We start from the raw sequence: 20,748 nt of genomic DNA, 5'->3' as shown, positions 1-20,748 counted from the left end.
CTTTATGTCGATGTGTCATTGACCGGGCTAGCATGCTAAGCTACACTAGTATGATGGTGCTTCGCTCCTAAGCATTTGTTGCATGAACATACTAGCTTTGTTAGACACGATCATAGACTGTATTGGACAATATAGTTTACATACCAAATGTCCATTACCATTTAGTACAAGTAATAAGAAAACGTAAATGCCTGACTCACCTATTAAAGAGGAAATCAGCAAGTTTGGCGTCAGATGAAAAAAATCTTCTCCACCTTCAATTGTCTCCCTCTTTCCAAGGCATACTTGATACAAATTCTTGTTTTGTTGCAGGTGTTGTCATGAACAAGTTGAGAATCGTAGCGACGCCTTTTAGATTTACTAAGGTCTGACATGTTTAGTAACTTTACCAGTGGCAGTAGCCAGACAAAGGTGGCTACTCAGTGGCCTAGTGATTAGAGTATCCGCCCTGAGATCGGTAGGTTGTGAGTTATCCCGGCCGGGTCATACCAGAGACTATAAAAATGGTACTCATTACCTCCCTGCTTGGCACTCAGCATTAAGGGTTGGAATTGGGGGTTAAATCACCATAAATGATTCCCGGGCGCGGCACCGCTGCTGCTCACTGCTCACCTCACCTCCCAGGGGGTGATCAAGGGTGATGGGTCAAATGCAGAGAATAATTTCGCCACATCTCGTATGTGTGTGACAATCATTGGTACTTTAACTTTTAACTTTACTGCCACTGTAACTGGCAACCTGGATGTGACACACTCACAGACTTTCTCATTAGTCAAACGGCGGAGGGCGGGGCATTGAAATTAAAACAATAACAACATTTTGGGGCTGTAAATCCAATTTTAAAATGAGCATATCCCGGCTGATTTACTGTTATCAGTTATACAGGTACTCGAAGAAAAAATGATTAATGCCTTCTGACATATCAGGGCCATTTAATAATGACTTGACATGAAATTATTACATATGGCACCTTTAAAAGTAATGATAAAGATTGAGCTATAAACATTAATGCGCCACCCTGCACACGATGCTTTAAAATCAGGGTTGTAGCTACTTCGAAATCACTAATCCTCGCCTCCCTGGTGAAAAATAAACTATGTTTCTGGCGACGAAGCCAGGTGAATAGACTCAAATCGGAAGTGAAATGAAAAATATGATATAACTCATGTGTGGTCATGACATTCTTTTTACCCTGTAAGGCAAGCATACTTCAGTTAAAGGCCTACTGAAACCCACTACTACCGACCACGCAGTCTGATAGTTTATATATCAATGATAAAATATTAACATTGCAACACATGACAATACAGCCTTTTTAGTTTACTAAATTGCAATTTGAAATTCCCCGTGAGTTTCTTGTTGAAAACGTCGCGGAATGATAACGCGTATGCGTGACGTCACTGATTGTAACGAAATATTAGCGCAGCACCACTTACAGCTAAAAGTCGTCTCTTTTAATCGCGCAATTACACAGTATTCTTGACATCTGTGTTGCTGAATCTTTTGCAATTTGTTCATTTAATAATGGAGACTATAAAGAACAATGCTGTTGGTGGAAAGCGGTGGATTGCAGCTGTCTTTAGCACCAAGACACAGCCGGTGTTTCTTTGTTTGTTGTGAAGCGGAGCGGTCAACCAGTATGTTTTTGGATGGGGAAATTGTGATATTTATCTTACCGGAGAAATCATTGGATTGTTCACCGCAGCCATCCGAACCTCGATGTATGTCTTTACAATCTTTTACAATCTTTAAAATCTCACTAAAACACTATTAAAAAAATAAGCAGATAAGGGATCTTCCAGAATTATCCTAGTAAATGTGTCTAATTACATCTATAAAACGGTCACACTGCCGTCACCTTTTTTTTTCTTTTCTTTCTATTCCTACACTATCAATATCCTAATTCACAAATTTTTCATTTTCGCTCAAATTAATGGGGAAATTGTCGCTTTCTCGGTTCCGAATTGCTCTTACTGCTGGTGGCTCCCATTATAAACAATGTGAATATGTGTGGAGCCCTGCAACCAGTGACGTCACGCGCACATACTTCCGGTAATGGCAGGGCTTTTCTATTAGCGACCAAAAGTTGCGAACTTAATCGTGGATGTTCTCTACTAAATCCTTTCAGCAAAAATATGGCAATATCGCGAAATGATCAAGTATGACACATAGAATGGACCTGCTATCCCGATTTAAATAAGAACATCTCATTTCAGTAGGCCTTTAAGTGTTTGACAATGCAGAAATAGGCAGAAGCAGGCAGAGTCTGCGTGTGCAACCATGGCTCTGAAACCTATCACACATAATAATGCAGAGGACAGCTGTTTAACCAGGACCTCATGCCTGCTACTCTATGAAGAGTGGCGGGAACAACCAGCCCTTTGAAGAACGTGATGCAGAACTACTGTCATGATGTCAGCTGTGGCCGCCACTGGGAGAAGAAGCTTTACGGGAACGATGGACGGGACCAAAGGTGCGTGATATTGTCCAAGAATCAAAGGTAAAAATGATTCTATTGTGTGAGCAGGACACTTGGCAGAAAGAGATAAGAGACACAAAGAAGACACGGGAGACAAAGAGAGCAGAAGATGAGGAGGAGAGAATATGTGAGCATGAGATGAATGAATGAATTGTGCAGGATGGAAGAGGAAGAAATAGTCTGATTATAGAGATGACTTCTTCTTGTAGGGGACTGAAATATACTGGAGGTTAGATGATGATGATGGTGGTGATGCTGATGAAGGTGGTGATGATGGGGATGGTGATGAAGGTGATGATCTAAATCCCAAGTGTCTCAAAGGGCTGCACAAGCTACAACGACATCCGTGGATCAGTGCCCACATAATGGCAAGGAAAAACTCACAACCCAGTGGGACGTCGATAAGAATGACTATGAGAAACCTTGGAGAGGACCTGAAATGTGGATAACCCCCTCAACCCCCTAGGGAATACCGGTGCAATGGACGTCGAGTGGGTCTGACATAATATTGTGAACGTCCGGTCCATAGTGGATCTAACATAATAGTGAGAGTCCAGTACATAGTGCCAATAGTGTGTGAATGTTGTCTGTCTGTGTTGGCCCTGCGATGAGGTGGCGACTTGTCCAGGGTGTACACCGCCTTCTGCCCGATTGTAGCTGAGATAGGCGCCAGCGCCCCCCGCGAACCCAAAAGGGAATAAGCGGTAGAAAATGGATGGATGGATGACAGTCCATAGTGATGAAGGTGATGATGATGATGGTGCTTTTATGATGGTGATGAAGGTAATTACGATGATGACGATTATGTGATGATGATGATGATGTGATGACGATTATGTGATGATGATGTGATGATGGTGATTATGAAGATGATGATATTGTAATTATGATTATGTGATGATGATGCTGATGAGGTGGTGACAATGATGAGGTGATGATGACGATGATGATAGTAATGATGGGGATTTTATGAAGGTGATGTGATGATGGTGAGATGATGATGATGATGATGATCGTGATGATGATGATGTTGATGGTGAGATGATGATGATGATGGTGATGGTAATGATGGTGATTTTATGAAGGTGATGTGATGAAGGTGAGATGATGATGATGATGGTGATGGTAATGATTGTGATTTTATGAAGGTGATGTGATGAAGGTGAGATGATGATAATGCGATGATGATGATTAGGATAATGATGATCATGATGAGGTGATGATGATGATGTTGAGATGATGATGGTAATGATGGTGATTTTATGAAGGTGATGGTGAAGGTGAGATGATGATGATCATGACGATGATGTGATGGTGATTATGGTGATGGTGATGAAGGTGATGACGATATTGATGATGATAATGATGAAGATGAGGCAATGATGACGATGATGATGTTGATGGTGAGATGACGATGATGGTAATGATAGGGGTTTTATGAAGGTGATGTGATGAAGGTGGGATGATGATGGTGATGATGGTGAGATGATGATGATGATGATGATCATGATGAGGTGATCATGATGATGTGATGTGAGATGATGAAGGTGATGGTAAAGGTGAGATGATGATGATGATCATGACGATGATGTGATGGTGATTATGATGATGTGATGATGGTGATGATGATTATGAGGCAATGATGATGCTAATGTTGAGGGTGAGATGATGATGAGATGATTAGGATGATCATGATGATGGTGATGATGATAATGATCATGATAAGGTGATGATGATGATGGTGAGGTGATGATTATGATGATGATGATGTTGATTATGATGATGAGACTTCCTGGGAGTTGACTAGCTGCTCACTGAATGAAGACAATCCAGGTGTGTCAGTTGTTACAGTTCGTCATGTATTTTTTTATACATGAAGAAAGAATTGGGACGGCGTGGCGCAGTTGGCAGAGTGGCCGTGCCAGCAACCTGAGGGTTCCTGGTTCAATCCCCACCTTCTACCATCCTAGTCACGTCCGTTGTGTCCTTGAGCAAGACACTTCACCCTTGCTCCTGATGGGCCCTGGTTAGCGCCTTGCATGGCGGCTCCCGCCATCAGTGTGTGAATGCGTATGTGAATGGGTGAATGTGGAAATAGTGTCAAAGCGCTTAAGGTTCCTTAATAAAAAGGGTAGAAAAGCGCTATACAAGTACAACCCATTTACCATTTATACACGACCTGTCCGTGTTTTAATGTGTGCTACTTCACAGCAAAGTGCACACATGTGCTGCGTTCGTAATGAAATGATTGAAGATGGTTATTGACTCTGCATACATTTCATCCTGCGTGATTGCACAGTGTGAACACAGTCAGCATCAACTCACTTTTACACTAAAGTGTTAAGCTTGAATGTTTGAAGTTCTCAGGAAGTTTTTAATTATGGATCCCAAGTCTAAACTACTTCTTATGCAGTCTTTCACATTTGGTGATACATATTAAAACCGGAATCTGTCACTTTACATAAACAACACCCGGCATTGACTCTCAGAAACAAATCCAGACTTTGAAGCCTGTTTTCGTTTTAGTGATCTTTTTCGTCACATGCCAACTACTGTGCACAAGATATGTGTTTCCACGAAAACAGCCTGAAATATACAGTACGTCTTGTCAGGGTGTGCTGGTGTACAAACCCAGGATGCAGAGATGGCAGGCGAATTGCAGGTAAACATGACTTTAATGTCCAAAGGGAAATAGTGCGACTGCTAATTGCACATGCAGGAGAAACAGGCAAGAGGAAACAATCATCGAGCCCTGACTGGAGGGCTAGGCAGGCATAAATAGCAGCCATCTGATTGACAACAAGTGCGGCCAGGCTGCCAATTAGTGGCAGGTGAGGGGAAATAGCGCTCAGGGAGACAAGCAGGAAGTGGAAGAAAAATAAGAGCGCAGACAGGAAATAAACAACAACCAAGGAAACACAAGCAAACATGAATGTGACAGATAGTCACATGTCTCTTCTTATATCTTTGCTGCCTAGATCAGGGGTGTCCAAACTTTTTTGACGCACATAATTTTATCTTAAAAAAAATATGATAAAAACAGAAATTATATAGATTTAAAGACAATATGGATGCAACAATAACTGATAATAATGCCCAACCATGATTGATTACCGCGCTTCAATAAACTCATCACACGGTGAAACAGCCCAGAGAAGCAGCTAGCACACCAGCGCTTGCTAGCGCCGGATCATGTGTACTTTAAGTACTTTTTGTGCACATTCGACAATAATTATCGCTGTAATCATTTTAGTCAGTGATATGACATTTTCATAACGCTTCAGCCCTGAAAGACAAAACTTTATCGCGGGGGGGGATGGTTCTTTTTTTTTGTCATGAAAAGGGGGGGGTTTTGGGGTTGGTGCCCTAATTGTAAGTGTATCTTGTGTTTTTTATGTTGATTTAATAAAAAAAAAAAATTCAAATAAAAAATAAATAAATAAAAATGTTTTAAAAATTGATAAAAAAAATTATTCTGCGGCCCGGTACCAATCGAACCAATCGGTAGGACCACTGTTTGAGATGACAGTGCATAATTTTTTGTGATAAGTAGCAACATTTCATCTTTTTATCATATGTCAATTTACTCTTTTTAAAAACTATTTTTTTTAATTTCGACAATATGCTGTGGTCCAACGCAACTCTACCTGCGGGCCCCATGTAGCCCCTTGGCCACACTTTGGACCCCCGGATCTAGATATTTATACATGCAAATTAAGGGGAAAAAACACAGTATAAAGAAAGCACCTGCTACGCATTGTGTCTAATATATTTACTAAGGGTGTTTTGAGACAATTTTTTCACTTCGAATATAATACTGATATAGGAGCCTTGAGTATTGGTCGATACCGATTTTTATCGGCATGAATCATACATAGTTTTATTGTTTTTCAGGGTGGAATGTTAGAAAAAGATTTGATCAAGTGAAATTAGTCAAATGGGAAACAATTGTAAGTATAAAAAACACTAACCTATTTATTAATAATTGTCTGGAATAGACCTATGCTGTCTCCAAATTGAAGTGGATTGGTACTTTTTGGGGTCACAATCAATGCATACAAAGGGCCGTGTACGCCCTGATGTGGCTTGTGCAGCCCTTTGAGATACTTGTGATTAAGGGCTTAAACTTTGATTGACTGTGCAGGAACAGGGTACAGCAGTCAAATCTCATCAAATGACTCGGGGACATTTCTCCTCCTTGTCTCAATACTTCCATTGCATCCACACAAAACTCTTCATGTGCCAGAAGCAGATGTACTGTAATTTTATGCAGATATAGTTAGTTGTTTTTGTATTTCGCTGTCAAAAGACAAGAGTGAAGAAAAAAGTGAAGTCCTACAAATGATTCACAGGATTGTATTTTCCTATGTTTTCTAAAGCTCATGACACAGTAAGTTACCTAATGCGGACACGTTTGCTACTGGGCATTTTCCATTTCTCTTCTCCCTTGCAGACTGTGTATCTGTAAGTAATTTGCCAATATAATTATTCGATACTTGCGTACATCAACAAATGTCATGTTTTAGACTGCGATAATGGTTAAGGACACTTATAACGTACGTCTAGCCTGTGTGCTGTTGTGTGCTCGGTTGTTGTGTAGTTGCGAGCTCCTAGTAGCCTTTGGCCTACCATGTTTACATTTCGTCAATGAATTGACTAAAAACCAAGACAAGACCAAACTTGAGTGCTTATTGAATGGCCCTTACACGTTAAGTGGATTATTGAGTTTTGCACTGAAGAACTACCTGTATCGGTGCCTAAAATGGAGATTTTAAAAGCAAGCCGATATCATCGGAATCATATACTTGTTTTTTTTTTGCTGATATTGGATCAATATCTGACTCCAATATTGGATCGGGACACACCAAATATTTACACAAAACTGTCTTTGGTCCATTTAGGGCCTGTGTTGAGTTCAAGTGAACCGCACCAGAGTTCACTTGCAAATTCTGGGCTGGCTTATTTGATGACTTTCCCATGACTAAACAAGCAAAGTACAGCAAAATAAGTTTAAATTTGTGCTGTCAAACGCTTAAAATGTTTCATCAAAGGGATTAATTTCAATTATTCATACTATTCATTTGCCATCTACATGAATGCTATTTTATTTTACATGAGTAAATAGAAGGGAAAATAAATGCACTTAACTTGTTTATTAAACATATTTAAAATCGTGTTGATGTTAAATGTTTAATGATGAAAAAACTGTTTTTATAAAAAAAAAATACATTAATCCACCTTAATGTGTACTTCTTTGTTATTAGTGTGCTATTTTAAGATGGAAGTGCTTCAGTGAAAAAAAAAATGTCCTACAAGAGTGTGCGTAATATTTTTATGTCAGTCGACTGGTAGTCATGTTTTTTTCTGGTGCTAAACCTTTTTGAGCGGCACTCTGCTGTTGCTTTATTCTTTCTTCGCTCGTGACAATTATGCTAATTCAATCAACCGATCAGGTAAGCGTGGAGAACACTAAACATCTTGGAATAAAGTAATCTTAAATTGCATTCAGGTATTAATATTTTTCTGCTCTTGCGCAGTTGCTGTAAACAGTTCGAGACACATCTCACTATTATCTCTCACACAGCACTAGTGAAAGGGCCGCCCCTCCTTATACGCAGGACACACGCTGTGCGTAGAGCCCCGTTTTTCATAAGGAAGCGCGTGTAAAATGTGCGCTATGAAATTTTACTACACGCGTATTCCTAGCCTTTTCCTGCTCCGTCACTAATAAGTGGTGCACAGCATTAGTGCCTGTCCTGAAAGGAAGTGCTACTGTTTAGAAATGTGCAAAGATGGTTTATAAATATCAGTGTTTTGATGCTGAAATTGTTATTTTGCACCAAAAAAAAAGTCCTGGTTAGTACAAAACACACATCAGGTTGAATTCAAGTTTGATTTAATCGCCTTACATTAAAAAAAAAAAAAGTAAACGTGAAAATAAAATATTGTGATATTTTAATATAAAAAAAAATCTGATTTTTTATATATACTGTATATATATATATATTATATATTTACATATATTTATATATATATATATTTACTTTTGTGTATACCTTATCCTTTGAATAGACTGCCCTTTTAGACCAGTTGATCTGCCGTCTCTTTTCTGCTCTGCCCCCCCTCTCCTGCATGGAGTGGTCATCAGGTGACCGCAGAACAGAACAGTTCAAAGTCGGGACCTGGGGTGGACCATTCATCTGTGCATCTCACACTATTGACTACATCAGGGGTGTCAACCGTATGGCCCGCCGGCCGGATCAGGCCCACAAACAGGTTTTTCCCGGCCAGTGGGTTGAGTTTGCCAAGTGTAAAAATGAGCCAACATTTTTGAATGAAAGAAACTGCTGTTCTAAATGTGTCCACTAGATGTCGCAATAGCAATTTTTTGTATCTGTAGATGATGCTACATATGTAAAAAAAACAATAAACCACATGTTAGTGCACCAAGAAAAATGAGAAAACTGAGCAAACTACATGAATAACATCCTGTAATTTGATTTTGATATTGTTTATTTTAACTTGATAGATGGAAAATTAACACCAACGAGTTGATTGAGGAATATTATCACATACTTTATTCAGAAAGTATAAATAACTACAAATAAAGATAGAATACTACTAACCTCAACATCATACTTGCCAACCTTCCCGGATTTTCCAGGAGACTCCCAAAATTCAGCGCCTCTCCCGAAAACCTCCCGGAAGAAATGTTCTCCTGGAAAACTCCCGAAATTCACGCCCCCTGCAGCTCCATGCGAACATGAGTGGGGACAGCCTGTTTTCACGTCCGCTTTCCTGTCATATAAACAGCTTGCCTGCTCAATCACGTTACAACATTTACGGGTTTTTAATAAGAAACTACACACACAAGGAGACGAAGCAGAAGAACGAGGAAGTTACAGCCATGGCGACGCTGTCTGTAATAGAGTGATTCTATGTTGTATATTGCCTTCTCCTGGTGAATGTTGGCTATAGCGTTATGGGGTTGCTTTTTGATTGGCCAACGATTTACGTGGTGTTGCGCACCTGACGTCAAGTCACTCTCGCCAGTACGCAAATGGCAGAACAAAGGTTACTCAAATAGTGAAAGGTAAATTTTTTTTTTTTTTAATAACCGGCAAGCACAGTACAGTTAGTAAAACAACTGTGTTTTTATTACTGTGTATTTGATAGGTGCTGTCTGAAATTCAACTATTTCTTTTATATATATACATATATGATAAAATAAATATATATAGCTAGAATTTATTGAAAGTAAAGTATTTCATACATATATACTGTATGTATATATATATATATATATATATATATATATATATATATATATATATATATGAAATACTCGAGGGGCTTCACGGTGGCAGAGGGGTTAGTGCGTCTGCCTCACAATACGAAGGTCCTGCAATCCTGGGTTCAAATCCAGGCTCGGGATCTTTCTGTGTGGAGTTTGCATGTTCTCCCCGTGAATGCGTGGGTTCCCTCCGGGTACTCCGGCTTCCTCCCACCTCCAAAGACATGCACCTGGGGATAGGTTGATTGGCAACACTAAATTGCCCCTAGTGTGTGAATGTGAGTGTGAATGTTGTCTGTCTATCTGTGTTGGCCCTGCGATGAGGTGGCGACTTGTCCAGGGTGTACCCCGCCTTCCGCCCGATTGTAGCTGAGATAGGCGCCAGCGCCCCCCGCGACCCCGAAAGGGAATAAGCGGTAGAAAATGGATGGATGGATGGAAATACTCGAGTTGGTGAATTATACTCGTCCTTTCTTAAGCACGCCCCCCGCCCAAACCACACCCCTAACCACACCTCCTCCCCACCACAGACCACGCCCCTCACTTCCCGAAATCCGAGGTCGCAAGGTTGGCAAGTATGCGCAAGACCCCCACATCTGCAGCCCCCTCCAAGGTTTCTCATTGTCATCCCATCGGGTTGAGTTTTTTCTTGCCCTGATGTGGCTTGTGCAGCCCTTTGAGACACTTGTGATTAAGGGCTGTATAATTAAACTTTTATTGATTGATTGATATTTAGCCATTGTCAGCCATGTATTTATATTAATTTTATAAATAAAAATGTCTACATTTTCAGAGCGTTTGTGAGCACATTTCAATTATGTGCCTCTATATCAAAACGTGTTTTTTTTTTTTTTGCTGCAGTTCTAATATCAGATCCTCTTAGGTGTACCTATTGAAATGTCCAGTGATGTATCTGACAAGCAATTTCATCCCAAATGAGAACACAGTTTGTGTGGCTTTACATATCGGGTGCAAACCATCTGGAATTTTATCATCAGCAATTTCACGAGTCCAATAGCTCGCAGCGTGGTGCCACAACGGATTCAATTACGTGGTGTGAGTTTTTGGGGGAGCAAAGTGTGTGTGCGTGTGAGTGTGTGTGTGCCAGGCTCACACTGTACAGTACGTTGCCTCGAGCTGATAGATGGAGTCTTCTGGCCAGGAAGGTGCTTTTCTACCTGTCAGCAGTGTGCGAAAGTGGCATTGTGCTGCTGTGGAAAAAAGGCTGCCTGAGCACTCAGCTGTGTTCACTCGCCAGGACAGCACACGCCTGTGAGGATGCAGCCGCCTGGCCCACTACAACACACAAAGCTGCAAGAGATGGACACAAAGCAAGCACACTCCACCTTCACCGCCACACGCCCTCCGCCAGGCCGTTTGTCTTCCAATTAGCCACACGGCTGCTGCCGAGGTGAGATAACAAAAGAAGCTTGTATCCCCTACAGACCTCACTGGAGGACCTTTATTAGAGCATTGATAGCTGCGACATGTCAACACTGCCCCCGCTCGCCTGGAAGAATGCCCGCACATTCGCCATGAGGGGCCGTCGCTAAAGTGGCGACAACAAAAAAACAGCAGGACTCATCATCAGGCACATACTGTAATTAGTGACACACGAGAAGCAATAAATAGGAAATACAGGATTGTACAGCCCGTGAAAGAATAAGATTATACAATGTTAGGAATGAACAGGATTCATGAATGCTTGCGCAAACAGCTTCACACCTTTTGTTGTGCCAACTGATATTTTATCCTTTAAAGTTGCTTAATGCACGTGCAAGTTTTCCTTTTTTTTTTTTTTTTTTAAAAAGCATCAAGTTATTTTATAGGATTATTAGTGACTCACTGAAAAGAAAAAAATACAATAAAAAAGTCATAAAATTTCAAAAATATATATTTTTTGATAAGAAATTAGAATGTAAAAATATAAAAATTATATTATTAAACTCATAATTTAAGATTAAATTGTAAAATTAGGAGAACAAATTCCAAATTACACAAGATAAAAAGGGTATTAAACGGAAAAAAAATCAGAAGTTTATGTGAAAAAAGTAATTGTATCCACACAGCTCATAAAAGTTTTACCTTCATGAGAATTGCCATGATTGTCCTGAAAGGTTTGGACTTTGTTTTCTTATGTTCATGTATTTTGTTTTATATCCTATCCAGTACTCTCATTATGGTTTCATTTCCTGTCTGCCTCATTTCTGCCAATATTTCGAGAATGGGCTTCACGGTGGCAGAGGGGTTAGTGCGTCTGCCTCACAATACGAAGGTCCTGCAGTCCTGGGTTCAAATCCAGGCTCGGGATCTTTCTGTGTGGAGTTTGCATGTTCTCCCCGTGAATGCGTGGGTTCCCTCCGGGTACTCCGGCTTCCTCCCACTTCCAAAGACATGCACCTGGGGATAGGTTGATTGGCAACACTAAATTGGCCCTAGTGTGTGAATGTGAGCGTGAATGTTGTCTGTCTATCTGTGTTGGCCCTGCGATGAGGTGGCGACTTGTCCAGGGTGTACCCCGCCTTCCGCCCGATTGTAGCTGAGATAGGCGCCAGCGCCCCCCGCGACCCCGGAAGGGAATAAGCGGTAGAAAATGGATGGATGGATGGTCCAACTACTGGACGCAGGCACTGTAAGGGAACACCCTTGTAAAGGAACATCCACAGTGGTGGGGACTACGCGGGAGTGGACAACACTGGACATTTGTAACGTGACCCAAGTAGGTCAATATACGCTTGTGACAATGCGAAATGTATTTTATCCAAACTTTGACGAAATATGGTGGAAAAACAGCTAATGGTTGTTGCATGTTTGGCCGTCTGTATGCAATGAACAAAAAGAAAATGTTTGTACCGGTCGTTGCGCACCTAACAATAAAGCAACTAAAATAAAGATACATATTAACCCCCAACCCTACGTTACCTTTTGTTTGCATTAATTAATTAGATCAAACTGTTTGCGATTAAAATGTTCTTGCCATGTCAGCGCGCTTCACTTCTGTTGTCGTCACAGTGGCGTTCGCTTAAAGTGAGGCTCAGCAACCCGCGGCTCTTTAGTGCCGCCCTCGTGGTTCCCTGGAACATTTTTTAAAAAAGCATTGAAAATGGAAAAAGATGGGGGGAAAACACAAATAAACACAACAGTTTGTTTACATGTAAAATCTTCCACTCCTTCTTTGTCTCATTTTGTCCACCAAACATTTTATGTTGTGCGTGAATGCACAAACAGTAAGTGAGCTTTGTTGATGCTATTGACTTGCGTGGAGTCCTAATCAGGCATATTTGGTCAGTGTATGACTGCAAGCAAAGCAATGCTAACATGCTATTTAGGCCAGCTCTATGTACATATTGCATCATTATGCCTAATTTGTAGGTATATTTGAGCTTATTTAATTTACTTTATATGTATCCTCTTTGTATATATAATTAATTTTTGCGTGTCACATGACACATTATCTGTATGTAATACTGCTGCATTTCAGATAATTTTTTGTGCGCCATGTTGTTCCAGACCACAGCAAACATTACCCAGCTTGCCAAAGATTGTAATAAATCCATTAGAAGAAGACAGCCTGCTATTGTCTTTAACTTGGACACACACATCTATACCTTTGGCCATTTAAAGCCACTCATTGTCGATTTTTTCCAAAAACAATTTCAAATGTGGACTCGTCAGACCACAGAACACTTTTACACTTTGCATCAGTGATGATCTCGGGCCCAGAGAAGCTGGTGGCGTTTCTGGATATTGTTGATAAATGCCTTTTGCTTTGCATTGTACAGTTTTAACTTGCACTTACAGATGTAGCGAAAAACTGTATTTAGTGACAGTGGTATTCTGAAGTGTTCCTGAACCCATGTGGTGATATCCTTTAGAGATTGATGTCGGTTTGTGATACAGTGCCGTCTGAGGGATTGAAAGTCACGGTCCTTCAATATTGGTTTCCGGCCATGCCGCTTACGTAGAGTGATTTCTCCAGACTCTCTGAAAATTTTGATGATATTATGGACTGTAGATGTTGAAATCCCTACATTTCTCGCAATTGCACTTTGAAAAACATTGTTCTTAAATTGTTTGACTATTTGCTCACACAGTTGTGGATAAAGGGGTGTACCTCGCCCCATCCTTTCTTGAAAAAGACTGAACATTTTTTGGGAAGCTCTTTTTATACCCAATCATGGCACGCACCTGTTTCCAATTAGCCTGCACACTTGTAGGATGTTTCAAATAAGTGTTTGATGAGCATTCCTTAACTTTATCAGTTTTTATTGCCACCTTTCCCAACTTCTTTGTCATGTGTTGCTGGCATCAAATGCTAAAGTTAATGATTATTTGCAAAAAAAAATGTTTGTCAGTTTGAACATCGAATATGTTGTTTTTGTAGCATATTCAACTGAATATGGGTTGAAAATGATTTGCAAATCATTGTATTCCGTTTATATTTACATCCAACACAATTTCATTTAAATTACATTTAAACCAGTGAATTTCCAAATTCACTGGTTTAAATGTAACTTAGATATTGGGTTTCACTATGTAAAGCGCTTTGAGTCACTAGAGAAAAGCGCTATATAAATATAATTCACTTCACTTCACTTCACTTCCCAACTCATATGGAAACGGGGTTTGTATGACAAAAAAGAAAAAATACATAACATATAGCTTCCGAGAAATGTTTTGGGATCTTGTCAAGTCACAGTACAAACTTAGACTAATTTAACTGGTTTGTTGACTTTTAAGAAAAACAATATATAAAGATTTGCTAAAAGATATACAGCTGAGAGAAGAGAAACATAAACTGCTGTACTGACTCAAACTCTTGCATTTATGTTTTGCATGCAGGATTTAGACATTTAATCAAAAACATTTTGATTAAATAATTTTTACTCTTGTAATATTACAAATTAAGTCTTATCAGTAAATGACTTTTTTAATTGTATTTTTTTCTTGTTATTTGTGATCCTAATACTCCTTTTCAAAGTTATCCTTCAGCCACAGAACACAAATGTTGCATTTTCACATGGAAACAATAGTGTTAAAGCACAAAAAAATGACAATTTAAAAAATGCATATAAAATCCACAGGACGTAAACACTAGGGGTGCACAATAAATATGAGGAACTATGACGTCATACCAATAAATCCAACGAGATTGAAAATAGCTCCAAAAAAAATAAAATCCAATAAAGCGAGATTACCCATACTCTACCATAGGTGGTTAGGGTGAGCAAACTAAGTGCTCCCTTCCTCCTGTTTGTGCTGTCAACCTTCCCTGAGCTCACTCCTAACCAGAGGTGGGTAGAGTAGCCAGAAATTGTACTCAAGTAAGAGTACTGTTACTTTAGAGATTTATTACTCAAGTAAAAGTAAGGAGTAGTCACCCAAATATTTACTTGAGTAAAAGTAAAAATATGTTGTGAAAAAACTACTCAAGTACTGAGTAACCTGACTACGGCAACAAATAATGCACAAAAACATAAAAATAGAAATGAGCAAATTCAGAGCCAGGAATATCTCTTAAGCAACTAAAACAATGATGTATATTAAAGAATAGTACATTAAAATAAAATAAAAAAATGGCACATTGAGCCACAATAACTTAACAGCACCATAGCCTCAGTAGGCATTCATTGATTTAATTGATTGATTGATTGATTAAAACTTATATTAGTAGATTGTACAGTACAGTACATAATCCGTACAATTGACCACTAAATGGTAACACCCCAATAAGTTTTTCAACGTTTATCAATTGCTTAGTAAATGACCAAGTCGAGGTGATCTACCTCATATATACATATACATACACACACATATCATATACATGCACACACATATCATTTATACACACACATATCATATATATATATGATATATATATATATGTATATATATATATACATACATTTATATATACAGTATATAATTTATATTTATTTATTTTGCCGTTTTTGTTCACATGTAGAAGGTGTTTTAATGAATATACATGCATGTTTAACAAATGAATTGATTAACGTGGACCCCGACTTAAACAAGTTGAAAAACTTATTCGGGTGTTACCATTTAGTGGTCAATTGTACGGAATATGTACTGTACTGTGCAAACTACTAATAAAAGTATCGATCAATCAATCAATCAAACATAGATTCCTATCTTTCATGAAGACAAGAATATAAGTTGGTGTATTACCTGATTCTGATGACTTGCATTGATTGGAATCAGACGTCCACGTTTTCAAATGGAGGAGAAAAAAAGTTCCTCTTTTCTGTCTAATACCACATGAAAGTCGTTGGTTTTTGGCTTCTTATCTGTCCAGCTTCCATATTTGTTTTTATACACTTTACAAGAAATACATTGGCGGCAAACACCGTAGCTTGCTAGCTTGTTTGCGCTGGCTTTCGGAGACTCTTATTTTGTTAACGCAGGCGCGATGGAGCGGCGCTTTTATTGTGAAGACAGGAACTGTGCGATCAGTCTTTGGGCTTTTGACGGGAAGTAGGGTTGAAATAAAAAGTGTCTTTTTTCCTTTACACTTTTGATTGATTGATTGATAGTTTTATTAGTAGATTGCACATTACAGTACATATTCCGTACAATTGACCACTAAATGGTAACACCCGAATAAGTTTGTCGGGTTTTACGTATCACGGTCATGTGACCGCCTGGCTCTGTTTGATTGGTCCAACGTCACCAGTGACTGCATGTGATTGGTGAAACGCAGGCATGCGTAGATTCTACTTTGAAGCTCTGTCATAACCAAAACAAACATTAATAGATCGATTAAAAAAAAAGTAGCGAGTAGCGAGCTTAATGTAGATAAATGGAACGGAGTAAAAGTAGCGTTTCTTCTCTATAAATATACTCAAGTAAAAGTAAAAGTATGTTGCATTAAAAATACTCGTAGAAGTACAATTTATCCCAAAAGTTACTCAAGTAAATGTAACGGAGTAAATGTAGCGCGTTACTACCCACCTCTGCTCCTAACAAACATGGTTTCTCAGTTTTCAAGAGGAAGACATTTTGCATGTTATTCTAACCAAATGTTCTGCGAACATTCCGTAAGAAGGGAAAAAAACATTGCGCTTCAACACATCAGAGGTTATCACAAACTGCAGTTACCACTAAATGTAAAACATAATAGATACAATGGAACTTTGATTTACGAACGCCACTATTTGCAACCTTTTCAGTTTACGATTACAGCAAGGCAAATATGCCTCCGTGTGCAAACTATGTCTCGTGGTACGAATGCTTCATTCATTCATTTGTTTTGCATGTCGCTTGAAACTATCATGGGCTGCTATTTGGATGACTTCACTTCCTGTATTTTAAAGAGGCCCTGCCTCACATCCTGTTTGCATCCTGTACACAAGGGCATTGCCATTTCCAAGAACTTTGTCGGCAAGCAACGCTTCTGACTCGCTTATTCCCACAATTGTCAAACCCCAAAGTTGAGTCAGCCTGTCTGAGAGTTGACTTTTTGTGATCAGAAACGCTTTGAACGTGTCCAAACTCTCACAGTCTGGCTCTATAGCTATGAGTTGCTAGACAACTGCTTTGAGCTAGCGTTCTAACTAAATAGCCTCCGCCTTGTGGCACCTTCAGTTCGAACATTTTATCAGTGAAGGGGGATTTGTTCCACAGTAAGTCTTTAATTGTGATGAGACCGAAAAATATTCCACATTGGACCTTAATAACAGCCACCTTATGTTGGTTTAATAATTAACGCTTGTCCCTTTCGGGTCGCGGTGGTTGCTAGAGCTTATCTCAGCTGCATTCGGGCAGGAGCAGTGTACACCCTGGACAAGTCGCCACATCATCACAGGCCCAACACAGACAGAAAACATTCACACTCACATTCACACTTAAGGCCAATTTCGTGTTACCAATCAAAATATCAAAATATATATGGAGGTGGGAGGAGAGTTAAAAGTTAAAGTACCAATGATTGTCACACACATACTAGATGTGGTGAAATTATTCTCTGCTTTTGACCCATCACCCCTGATCACCCCCTGGGAGGTGAGGGGAGCAGCGGGCAGCAGCGGTGCCGCGCCCGGGAATCATTTATGGTGATTTAACCCCCAATTCCAACCCTTAATGTAGAGTGCCTAGCAGGGAGGTAATGGGTCCTATTTTTATAGTGTTTGGTATGACTCAGCCGGGATTTGAACTCACGACCTACCGATCTCAGGGCGGACACTCTAACCACTAGGCCACTGAGTAGGAAGCCGGAGTTCCCGGAGGGAACCCACGCAGTCACGGGGAGAACATGCAAACTCCACACAGAAAGATCTCTAGCCTGGGATTGAACTCAGGACCTTTGTTTTGTGAGGCACACACACTAACCACTGGTCCACTAAACTCTGTTCACTGTGCGAACTTTTTAGTTTACGAACTATGTTAAAGAATCAAGTAAGTTTGTGAATCGAGGTTCCACAGTATAAATAAGTTATTGGTATTGAGAAGCGGGTTATTAATATCGGTATCGGCTTGAGAAAAAAATCATTGTGCATCCCTAGTAAAATACATTTTTGGTCCCACAAAAAGTCAAAGAAAAATGTTGTGCTCATTTTGGGGTTCAGTGTACATTTTCTGTTTTGCTCACTGAGCTTTGTTAGTATAATTGTTGACATAACTTCCTGAGAACCAGCGTCATCTGCAGTGGACTTGAAGTTGGTCAATTTCTTTTGTCAGGAGTTTAAAAAAAATAGCTCTGTTAAAGTTAAAGTACCACTGATAGTCACAAACACACTAGGTGTGGTAAAATTAGCCTCTGCATTTGACCCATTCCCTTTTTCCACTCCCTGGGAGGTGGGGGGAGCAGTGAGCAGCAGCGGTGGCTGCGCTCAGGAATAATTTTAGTGATTTAACCCCCAATTCCAACCATTGATGCTGAGTGCCAAGCAGGGAGGTAATGGGTCCCGTATTTATAGTCTTTGGTATGACTCGGCCCGGGTTTGAACTCACAACCTACCGATCTCAGGGCGGACACTCTAACTACAAGGCCGCTGAGCATTAAACTGTTCCATAAAACCCAACGCTGGCTCTCAGGAGGATTATACTGACTTTCGTAGATTGATTGAACTTAACTGACAAACGTAGCAAGAAAGACCTGAAGGCACTTACTGTATTTCCTGTGTTTTAAACCCTTGTTTGAACAACTGGAGACTTTGAGCAGTTCCACGGGGGGCCGTTTGTAAAAAGCTTGGCCTGATGCTTTGCAGTAAGTGGAAGAAGGGTCACTTCCACTGGAGAGTGGAGGTCAGGAGTGTGAGTGCTCATAAAACACAACAGGCTTCAAATGTCCCAGCTGTCACTGAAGTACTGGTCTTCCTCCTCGTCCTCCTCGAAAATCCCATTTTCTACAGGGTCGTCTTCGTTGGATTCCTCTTTGACTTCCTCTTTGAGCAGGGAGAGCATGTTTTGCAAAGTGGCTTTAACTTCCTGAACTTGTCCCTCCAGCGACTGTGCGGCGTGAGTTAAGGAACAAAACCCACACAAGTTGAAAATAAAATGACAACATAAGAAGTGATATGAACGACCTGAGGACGTCATCCAAGTCCAGTTTGTCCAGCAGGCTGATTAGTGGGACACATCATGACGCCGTATTCGATTTAGCCAAGTGCACTTGAGGAGTGAATTGGAGCGATCCACTATTTATGATTTCATCAGTGGTGCTGGGCGGCAGGACCTAAGCAGAGCGACCGCACAGCTGCATTATTCACAAGACATCAATGAGACGCGATTGAGGCGATGGCCACAGAGGACTTGTTTAACCCGCTTAGAGACCCAAATCAAGGCAGCCACCGTCCGGCTGAAGTGTCAAATCAAAGGGGCAGTTTTGACGGCAGATGGAACCCGATGGCTCGTTTCACTGTTTGAATGGACACAGATTGTCAGCATCCATAATTGAAGAGCCATTTAAAACAGTCCGGGTCTTGTAGAGGGTTTGAAAGCAGCACAGTCCAAATGGGACGGTGAATTTGCTCGAAACTCAAACTAACCAACAAATGATTTTCTTCGGTCTTTCATACAGATTTAATTTACTGCGCTAATATAACGGTACTCCAACTTTAGCTATTCATCACCTCTGTTATCAATTGTCACTGCAGCAACACCAAAAGCAACCGATAAACAACATTATTGTCAACATTATTTTTCGACCAAAATAATAATAATGCAAGATTCCTTTCAAATGCAATTAACTTTGATATCTCATTAGTATTTTTTTTACCGTTGTTTAGTGAAAAGGTCAATAACGTTTAATTATTCTAAAAAAGTAAACAATAAAAATAAAATGTTATCTCCTCAATATATGTGAGCATAAATGTGAAGTTTTTTCCCCAGTTGCAAACACTGGGTCAGGGAGTTTGTTGTGTTGCTTTTTGTTGCCATCATTTTCCAACAAATTCTGCACACCAGCTCGTTCTACCGTGTATATTGCTCATTCGGTTTGAAGCCAAAATATTGCCACACCGATTTCTCTTTTCCTCTTAATTTTCATTACTTTGCGGTCACTTTGTTCATGCGTGTCCTGTGTGTGTAAGCTAGCGGTCACGCCTTCGCCCGTCAAAAAAAAGAATGTGGATGACTGACAGGAGGGTTTACTCCATCTATGTCTATTGAATAAGGTGATAGTAATTTACGCGAAGGTCCTACGTGTCCTGCTGAGCTTTGGCTTGGAAACAATTATTTCTGTACTCCAAGATGTTCTTCAGACAGTAACCGTAAGCCATAGTAATTTTGGTCTATAACTTGCACTCCGTGTGACTTCTACGTTTATTTAGTTTTCATCCACCTATCCATCCATTTTCTACCGCTTGTACCGTTCAGGGGTGCTGGAGCCTATCTCAGCTGCATTCGGGCGGAAGGTGAAGTACACCCTGGACAAGTCTCCACCTCATCACAAGGCCAACACAGATAGAAAGACAACATTCACACTCACATTCACACACTAGGGTCAATTTAGCGT

General features: G+C 40.1%; 1 protein-coding gene across 5 annotated transcripts in view; it reads right to left on the bottom strand.

Annotated features, from left to right (window-relative positions):
• disc1 (DISC1 scaffold protein) overlaps positions 1–20,748 on the bottom strand; it is a 119,057-nt gene that overhangs the window by 4,129 nt on the left and 94,180 nt on the right. For 3 of the 5 annotated variants that reach the window (XM_061910653.1, XM_061910654.1, XM_061910655.1), the window contains one exon: positions 11,218–19,243. In XM_061910653.1, coding sequence (XP_061766637.1) covers positions 19,074–19,243 — 170 coding nt within the window. In that variant the 3' untranslated portion in view covers positions 11,218–19,073. Of the gene's footprint in view, positions 1–11,217; positions 19,244–20,748 lie in introns of those variants that run through there. The other 2 variants (XR_009808112.1, XR_009808113.1) reach the window with 2 other exon arrangements.

Source organism: Nerophis ophidion, linkage group LG09 (assembly GCF_033978795.1).
Source record: "Nerophis ophidion isolate RoL-2023_Sa linkage group LG09, RoL_Noph_v1.0, whole genome shotgun sequence".
Classification (NCBI taxonomy): Eukaryota; Metazoa; Chordata; class Actinopteri; order Syngnathiformes; family Syngnathidae; genus Nerophis; species Nerophis ophidion.
This window is presented reverse-complemented; position numbering and strand designations above follow the sequence as displayed.